This window comes from Aythya ferina (assembly GCF_964211825.1).
Source record: "Aythya ferina genome assembly, chromosome: 10".
NCBI classification, from domain to species: domain Eukaryota; kingdom Metazoa; phylum Chordata; class Aves; order Anseriformes; family Anatidae; genus Aythya; species Aythya ferina.
In genome coordinates this window covers 14,442,963-14,452,428 of record NC_140306.1, presented here as the reverse complement: position 1 = coordinate 14,452,428, position 9,466 = coordinate 14,442,963, and the positions used below count along the sequence as shown (strand labels likewise).

General features: G+C 42.5%; 2 protein-coding genes across 3 annotated transcripts; one reads left to right on the top strand and one right to left on the bottom strand.

Annotated features, from left to right (window-relative positions):
* Nucleotides 1-569: 569 nt before the first annotated feature.
* Nucleotides 570-6,378, bottom strand: GLT8D1 (glycosyltransferase 8 domain containing 1). 2 transcript variants are annotated; one of them, XM_084530808.1, is made up of 9 exons: nt 6,208-6,378; nt 6,020-6,118; nt 4,749-4,965; nt 3,956-4,073; nt 3,317-3,401; nt 3,065-3,177; nt 2,359-2,525; nt 2,058-2,174; nt 570-1,398 (listed from the first exon to the last, which is right to left on the bottom strand). In XM_084530808.1, the coding sequence occupies exons 1-9, from the start codon at nt 6,221-6,223 to the stop codon at nt 1,215-1,217; spliced, it is 1,116 nt and encodes a 371-aa protein (XP_084386934.1). In that variant the 5' UTR covers nt 6,224-6,378; the 3' UTR covers nt 570-1,214. The 2 variants fall into 2 exon arrangements, with proteins under 2 accessions (XP_084386934.1, XP_084386933.1); XM_084530807.1 differs by having other exon boundaries at nt 570-1,405; nt 2,062-2,174.
* On the top strand, nt 6,358-8,704 carry SPCS1 (signal peptidase complex subunit 1). Its single transcript, XM_084530809.1, has 4 exons — nt 6,358-6,505; nt 6,930-6,989; nt 7,298-7,384; nt 8,515-8,704. The coding sequence occupies exons 1-4, from the start codon at nt 6,470-6,472 to the stop codon at nt 8,626-8,628; spliced, it is 297 nt and encodes a 98-aa protein (XP_084386935.1). The 5' UTR covers nt 6,358-6,469; the 3' UTR covers nt 8,629-8,704.
* The last annotated feature ends 762 nt before the right edge of the window (nt 8,705-9,466 follow it).

Here is a 9,466-nt window from a genome sequence, read left to right as displayed (position 1 = left end):
CAAGCCCTTTAGCTCTCTGCTGCCCTGTACCTCAGATCATGAACCACTGAGCCTTTCACTGCTTGTCTTTTACCCATACATCTTATACCCGTTCACAAGCAGTAGTACTGAATAAAGATGAGAACTTGAATTCAAACTTCATTGCATCGAGTAATAGCCACAGCAGCTGCTGGGATATACTAGCTAATAATAACCAGTATTCAAACATAAGGCTATAGCAATACAAAAACACAACTACTTACCTACAGAAAAGTCAGACAGGCTGCCAAAGGTCACAGCAACCTTGCTCAATGAATTCAGAGGGTCAGACCAAGAAGGACACAGTGGGAGAAACTTCTATGGCACAGTCATGCTTACTTGAGAAAAAAACATGGAAATTCTTAACAGTAACAATTCTGATCTATTTCATACAGCCTGACCCTAGAAATTGCACACTTTTACCAGTGCTTTCTCAAAGGTGAGAACAATTGGTTTTGACTTCATTCAGTTAACGCTGTACTTAAGCGAAAGAAACATTTCATATATCAGACCACAACAAGAATCATATTGTCAGTTACCTGAGGTTTGACTCATGTTAACAGTAGCTTTTATTTTTGAACACTTTGTCCACCACTTTACAGATAATATTTTAGTGTTTACTGGCAGTTAAAACCATTTTGCATAGTGAAATAATACTTGAAATTATTCATTTTTCAAAAAATCAAGATTCAATTTTCCAGAATTGTGCAAGGCAGGCTTAGGCAGAAATGTCTGGGAGCAGTTTTCATGCAAGAACGGACTGCTGATGAAACTATTTCACAGGATAACAACAACAACAAGACAGAACAAATACCAAGCTGCTCTTAATTACATGTTCCTGTGCAATACTTGAATGGTGCAAGCTCCAGATGAAGTTCTATCTTGTTTCTGGAACTGTTTGTTTACATAGCTGACACAACGATCCCCCCAGAAGACTTGTAGTAAAGAGCAGAAGAATGTACAACACACAAATGACCTAACAGAAGTGCTAGTTTTGCCTTCTGCTGGAGTACCACCTTCAGTCACACAAGAGAAGTGAGTCTCCTTTGGAACAGCACATGACTAAGTGCATCTCCCTGTGCTCCAGAAGGCAAGGACTGCTCTATAACACAAAGTTGACTTAAAAAAATAATAAAAAAGATCTGCTTGGCTCCAGAAGTTTCCTGAGAAAATGCCATCAGTTATTCAAATTTTCTCTACTTTGCTTCATAGGCTTCTGAATGTCTCCGGATCAGGCTGAACTTGCCTGTAGGATCAGGGACATACCACTTCTCCCACACTTCAGCATATGAAGCTGTTCTTCCCCATGGTTTGAAATGTCCATTCCAATGGAGCAGCTTGGCAGCTTTCACAAACTGAGGAGAATACCTTTTTCCAGCGCTAGACCCTTTTATTGAAAAAGAAGCATTAGTGCCATAATAAAGGCAGCAGGAACAAACAGCATGTGATATTTTAACTTCAAAACAAAGGATTTTAACAGGAATTCTTGTCATTTATGGTAAAAGGTGATATGGGAGGCAGAAGTCATGGCAAACTAAAAAAGGATCAGATGCAATGGAAGGCTACTTTCATCTGTCTCTGTATATATTTTAATGTACTGCTTTAAATTCCAAGTTCTTTAAAACCCTTTTAATACCCAGTATATTCAGCAGCCTATATATCACTCATTTCAAATGAAACCTAAGAGCTCTCCCAGCTTTGGGGTTTTACCAATAGCAGAACTGATATGAATGTCTGCTCCTCTTCATCTTGGAGGAGACACCTAGGATCACTTCAGATACAATACATATGTGGAAACAATAAAAAGGAAACAAGAAATTGAGAGCTCAAAATCAATAACAATCCCACTAGCAGTTCAAAGAGGAATGTGGAGGGTCAGGCCCACAAAATGCAAGACGGTATTGGGAAGCAGCATTTCAATAAAGCACAAGGTATAAAGCAGGGTAAGAAAAGATCCGGTTTTTGTATCATCAATTCAGAGTTGATGAACAGACCTGGAAAAACACACGAGGGGGCAAAGTGTTGCAAATACTTCATACATACCAAGATGTCGGACATTCCACATGGGATCAATACTGGAATGCTGCTTGTAAAATACAATTAGCAGTGGAGGTGTCGTGATGCTGCCAGCCAGAGTTCTGCTGTAAAGTTCCTCTCTGGAAGAGAAAATGGAAAGGAGATGAGAAAGGTTGTTTGTGTGGCCCTAAATCAGTTGAGTTTCACTTGCAGCTGCATGACAGGAATCCACAACTAGATACGCAGCCCTTCATTTAACAGTTAAATGCCATCACTTAGCCCAGTCCCCAGCCTATGGCCACCCCCATCTGGGAGGGTACTCACGCTACATTTAGTGTCATCCACTTCTCCAGTTGTTTAGTGATGTTCTGTAATTTCCATTCTGTCAAATTGGCAACAAAAACTCCTGGATTGAAAGAGCAAGTGTTGGCTTTCATGGCAAGCTTTCGGATGGTTTCTTTTTTGTAATCTAGAAACCCAATGTAGTTATACTGAAAAAGAAAGAGTGTAGAAATTAGCTTAAAAATATAGTCAAATTTCTTCGTAAAGAAAAACTTTGCACAACTCCCAGCAGACAAGCATAACCTGAAGTTGTTAAAACAAATTCCCCTTCCTTCAACACATGAGAAAGTAAGTCCAACATTTAAAAAATATGATTGAACTACACACTTCAAGGAAAGCTGCATGGTATTAATGTCTACAACCTGAAACAATAGCAGTCCCAGAACGAGTACTTTTGAAACATCCACAAATAAAAAAAAATCTTCCTCTGCTGTTATAAGACCTTCTACTGTTCCACTATCATTGTAAAGCACAGCCAATACCCAAAGTGTTTTTTATTGTACCTAAATTACTGTACCAGGCATCACTTGTAACACAGACATCATAATCAACTAATTTCAGTAGGTATACTCACACCTTTAGGTTCACTGCATTTTGAAATCAACCTTCAAGAATATCATAACCAAGCGCTTGGTTCCAAAGCCTGGGATCTACAACATTGTTATGACTGAGTCAGAATGAAACCAACCTGATTCCCTGCTCCACGGACAGCAACTTTGTTAGTGGTTGAGTCACAATCATCTGAAAACGCAGCTGCATGTCCAGGTTTCAGTGGAGTGTTGTAAAGTTCAAGGATATCATCTGAAAAATGGAAAAAGCAGTCCTGTTTAAGCTCTGAGTAACATTATGTACAGCCCATCGCTGCAGCAGATAAAAATACTCAGTTTAATCCAACTCAGTTTAGTCCAACAATGGTAAAACATGAAGAAAGGTCCTGTACCTTGCACTACTACGTCGTCGTCCACATAGATGGCCTTCTCCGCATGAGGTACCAAACTGGGCAAGTAGAATCTTGCAAAGGTTAACTGTGAAAGCAAAATAAATACATAGATTGGCAAATTGTTCAAAAAAGTGAGAAATTTTGAAATTGGTACTCCTGACACTTATTTATAGCAGTAACGTCCAACTTCCACCCAGGAAGCAAGACAGCCAGCAATATCTTATCAGTTATTTAAAATAAGCAAGTTCTATCAGTTCCTAGTTTCCCATGAATTTGTGCATCAGTAAACTAACTTTCAGACTGGTCTCCAGTAGAATTTTTTTTTTTTTCTTTAATCTTTCCACACATATTTGTAGTGCCTGAAAGGTTTTGGCATGCTTGACACACAACCTGCAGTGTTTAACTGGAGATATCAGTACAGAAAGATACTAGGCACATATATGTAGATATTTAAAACCATCTTGTACTACCTGAAAAACTCAGCCTTATTGAAATTTAGGAACTTAATTATAAAAGATTTATTGTATGCCAACAAAGTTGGGTTTGAACGCTAGTTGAGTTCAAAAGCCATGGAAGGATAATATCAAAATGTATTGTTAGTAACTAATAATTGTAAAGAGTAATCAACACCATCCTTACTGGTTTTAGGGGGTCTGCTTTTTGAGGATCCACTTGTACCTTCCCTTCTAAGACACGAGGGTCAAAATCCAAAATTCGGTATCTCAAATTTTTCAGAGCAGTATTACTTAGCCACAGCCTGCAAACACAAAAGAAGCATAGATTTTGTTAAATGAGACAAAAATCAAATGAAAAACAAGACATTCAATCAAAAGATCTTGATCTGGCCAGTAGTCTCCCTACCCAGCAAACACAGACGTAGAATATTATCTGCATCTGATTTCAGTGGTGGTGTCCTGTGTGGGACATGTCCTGTGCAGGGGCATGTCCACTATCAGCATACTAAACAGCTGTGACACATGAAAGGTAAGAGATTGCTGCTTATTTTACTAGAAATATACAATCCTGTTATCACAAATCCTTCACAAAAACTATCAGTGTGAACAGACCTGAGCGAAAATGAAAGGATCAAAGCGCAATCTAAAACAAAAATGGGAAACTTCACTGCCAGTATTTACATTGCTCAGGCAAAATGAAGGAAGTAACTTTTACAACCCCTCCACCAACAAACTCCAGCCCTGCTGGATGGGTATCATCCCACGGGAAAAGTAGTCTCTTTTTCCATCCTTGAAACATTACCAGTAGGAATGACTGCAGCCTTGTCAGCAGCCTTGTCAAAAAGATGCAATAAGCAGCAGCAGATAGGACTGCAAACAATTTAGAGGAGTGCAGCATCAAGCAAATTCAGCTCTTCCTATTCTCAAAAATACTTCACTTCTACAGTACCACGGGAAGCTAATGAAAAAATCATTACCTTAAGTGGTCCACAGTATCGTTCAGTGTAACAATATAGAAAACCACATTGGATTTGGTGTTATGGTAAATACTGTTCATGGCTGCAATCGCACCCCCAAGCCTCTCCTCTGATGCTGCAATGACCACAGCAATCTCCTTATCGTTCCTTTCATCCATCAGTCTCTGGGGAACTGCAGGTATGAAGTCTATAGGCTGAAGTCCTAATGGATTTGAATCTGTGGAATAAAAATGGCATCACCTACATTTTATATGAATGAAACACAGAAATTATCACCATGTTAAAATTCCCAATGCCTGCAATTATTCCTGTTATACAAGTGCTTGGATGGCTGGGTCGAGGAACATGGACTACAACACCCCAGTATGAAATGCTTAAATGACAGCCCCCACTCGGGAGAATCCAGGAATTTGTTAATATATTTGAAAACATCACGCTTGCAGATAAACTACATGCATATAAACTGCTCTAAATACTCACGCGTTGCACAACAAGGTACTAGAGCAAGGCTTAAGCTAGAGTATCCCACGTGTACCTTTGGTCCTGTTTGCCACATCTACAATCACACTAATTTCTCCCTCCTGTTACCCTAACCACCTCCCAGTCACATCTCCCTTCCCTGTTTTCCCTTTACTTTCTCTTTGGTAGAAACCAATTTAGAATTTATTTCTTCATTAACAACACTGTTGCGAGTTTTTTTTTTCTCCCCTGGGGGATTCTCAAGGCATTGCACACAGCCCATGTTTAGTCCAAGCATCACAGATCACTGCGTTATTTAAGCTGAAAGAGCAAGAATTTATATCTGTACTGTGCAGACACGATAATGGGAGATCAGCAGCTGAATGCATGACCATGCAGCATATGTATCCCATTTAACAGGTGGCTAATTTCCTGCTACTGCACCCTTCTAACAACACTGACACCTTTCAGATTAGATTATTACATATTAGATATTTTCAGATAATTTGGGGAACACGACAAACGGGTGGCAAACGGGGAGTTAGCAGTTAATGGGGATGTGGAGAAGCTCTGTGGGACCACGTCCAGTTCTCAAACGTGGACTCCTGAGCACAAAGGCTCTGCTAAGTCAACCTAAGCGGCTCAGATGAAGACGAGCACCATGCTCAGCGACTGAGCACCACTGTCCGAGCTTCTGAGGCGAGCGGCTGACAGCCATCGCGGGGGGCTCCTTCAGCCCGGCCGCGCTCCCTGAGGCAGAACGCGCCGCTCGTCACCGCTTGAAGACAGAAACACAACGAAACCCCACGGACCCGTCAGCTCCCGCCTGAGGAAGTCGCTGAGGCCCAGGAAGTTGCGGTGCAGGACGAGCAGGAACACCACGACGGCCGCGACGAGGATGGCCACGTTCGCTGCAAGTTCAAACAGAAAGAAGTTCACCACGGGGGGCAGCGGGGGGCTCGGACAGGCGGCGTGCACCGCCCCCCTCCTTCCCTCTTACCTTTCCTCAGCGACATTTTCCCCTCACCGCCCGCGCTGACGCGGCCCCGGCCCCAGGGCAGCGGCAGTGACACCGCCCCCCCCGCCTCACCCCCTCCCGCCCCTCACCGGCGGAGCCGAGCGGGCTCCCCCCGGGGCTGGCGGCCAGCGAGGGCGGGGCGGGAGGCGCCGGTTTCCGGCCACCTCAGCAGCCGCCTTCCGCCGGCACCGAGCGACCGCAGGAGGAACGGGAGCTGCAGCCCCCCCCCACCGCCACCGCCACCATGCTGGGCTTCTGCCGCGCCATCCCCACGGAGATGGTAGGGCCGGGGGCGGCGGGGGCCCGCAGGGGAGCGGCGCTAGGGCGGGAGCGGCTGAGCCGTGAGGGGAGGGAGGGAGGCGCCGTGCGGCTCTGCCGTGTGGGGAAGCTCTGCAAGGGATGGAGCAGGGCCCGGGCAGCTTCCCTGGGGGGTACTACACTACATAAATGCGTTGCCTTTCCTGCCCTGAACGCATTTCTAGATGCAGCACTGCATCAAAGCTGCGAATGAACAGCTTAATCCCTTTACACTTGAAATGGAGGTAGAGTAAGAAATTAATTCCACCCCGGTTTGAAAGCTGAACAAAAGAGCCAAGAACCTGTGCTCAGGCCAAGCCCAGGATGTAAACTGGAAGTCTTAGCAGGTGCCCGCACCCGCAGGCTTGCGTTTGGGGTAACTGACCGAAACCTGTCTCTTTTCACAGGACTACAAAGGCCAAAAATTAGCAGAACAGATTTTTCAAGGAATCATTCTCGTCTCTGCAGTAAGTATACTAGAACGGTGGGTTATAACAAAGAACTTTTGTTCTGATCTTAGAAGCAAATTTTTACTGATTCTTTGGATAAAGGCTTTTCTTTTAATTTTTTTTTTTTTTTTTTTTTTTTTTTTTTTTTTACTTTCATTGTTGGCCTACAATTTTGCAACCAAGGTTAGAAAGATGTATGAGGTGTGCTTTTGGAAAACCCATACTTTCTACTTATCTCTCCTCCCTACCTTACCCTCACTTAAACAAAAACATTTTGGATGTTATGATTATTTGAAGTTTGATTTATTTATTTATTTATTTTAAAGGTAATTGGTTTCATCTATGGCTTCATCACTGAACAGTTTGGCTGGACTGTTTACATATTTATGGCTGGTGTGGCTTTATCATGTCTGGTAAGTTTGGTTTCTAAACTTGAAAATATATGCTGCAGAAGGTGAAGTCCTGTGCTTAAACTTGCTTTACAATCCAATACTTGATTTATGTCAGATGCTAGTAAGATTTTAGAGTGCTGCCATTTTACACTGCTACCTTACACTGAACTGCTTCCCCAGTTGTGGTGGTTTTACCTTGCTAGGCAGCTGAACTCCATCACAACCACTCTCTTACTCCACTTCCTCAGAAGAAGAGGGGAAGAAGAAAAGGAAAGAAACAATTTATGGGTTGAGATAAGGATAATTTAAGTAAAGGAAAAAATAAATATTAAGGAAAAATTATTATTAATTAAGTAATTTAACTAAAAGGGAAAAAAAGGGATAATGGGAAAAAAATGTTAACTCCATCCCAGCCAGACCCAGTATACCAGTTCAGTGAAATGTTACTTCTAAGTCAAGCTGTGTTGTGGTTTAACCTGGCCAGCTGCTAAGCACCACACCACTGTTCACTCACCTTCCCCTCTCCCTCTTTAGGATGGGGCAGAGAATCAGAAAGAAATGAAAGCCTGCAGGTTGAGATAAAGACAGTTTATTAGGACAGAACAGAAAATAATAATAATAATGATAATACTACTACTCCTAATGTGTACAAAACAAGTGATGCACGATGCAATTGCTCACCACCCGCTGACCGATGCCCAGCAGCTAGACCTCCCCACCACAGCCAGCAACCCCTATATATTGTATATAGGAGTATATATACTCCTATATATTGTTCAGCGTGACAGATGGGATGGAATACCCCTTAGGCCAGTTTGGGTCAGCTGTTCTGATACTGTCCCTTCCCAGCTCCCACTGCACCCCCAGCCTGCCCGCTGGCAGGACAGAGCAAAAAGCTGCAGAGTCCCTGACTTAGTGTAATCGCTGCTCTGCAACAACTAACACATCAGTGTGATATCAACATTATTCTCATCCCAAATCCCAAACACAGCACCATGCCAGCTACTAGGACTTTTGGCTACAAGCCAAAACTAGGACAAGCTGATACCATTTTTACCAGAAAGGACACCACAGTTTTCTGGGTAGCAGCTGTACAAAACACTTCTCTAGCATCTTGATTTACACATCTTCATGTCATTCCTTTTCTTAAGCTAACACTCCCGCCATGGCCTATGTACCGCCGCAATCCTCTGAAGTGGTTACCTGTCCAGGAATCGGGAACAGACGATAAGAAGCCAGCAGACAGAAAGCCAAAGAGACGCTAAAAGCTAAAGAAAACGGTTCTTCATGATGTTACATTGCAGCTTTCTTAAGTTTTAATACATTTTCTCTAGGAGATGCTGCTTGGCTCAGTGGTGGTGGTTTTTTTTCTCTGTACTATTTTGTACATTGTCATGAGTACGTAAGATCAGTCAGTTCAGAGTATGAAGGCGGGTGTGGGGTGATAAACTTGAGGCTCTGTGAGTTCTCAACTCACTCAAGTATTTTACTGAAAAGGAAGACTGCCCTTGAATCAAAGTATAGTTAAGCTATTGCCATAAGCTGGAAGACAATATGCAGCTACACTTCTGTAAAAGTATTTCTAACCACTTGTAAAAGAAGCTGTCAGTAGTGCCAGATTGAAACAAGTCCTGTAAACCAGTACCCACCACAGTTTTGAAAAATCCTAACAACTGGAAACTGTTGCAGGATAGGATAGCACAGGGTGACATTTTTTGTGTAAAATAAATTTGTGGGAGGAGAAAGTAACAGCTTTACTCTACATAATACAACCACTCTTGAAACCTCATAACTTCATCATCTAATTAAGTATTAGGCAGCAGGATCCATAGCTATTGCACCTTTTGACCACTATGACATACTTCCACGACCTGCCTAAATATTGTAACTTACTATGTCCACGACCTGCTTAAATATTGTAAGTGCCACCACCCACAAGGGAGACTGAAGCTTTGTTTTACAAATTCAGTTCCCTTTATCCTTTTTATCCTTTAAAAAGGACATGAGTTTTTTCAACAGTGATCTCACTTGACAATGCCCAGGTATTGTGTAGCAACACAGTCCAGGTGCATGGAAAGAGAAAAGCTAAGATACCTATCGCTC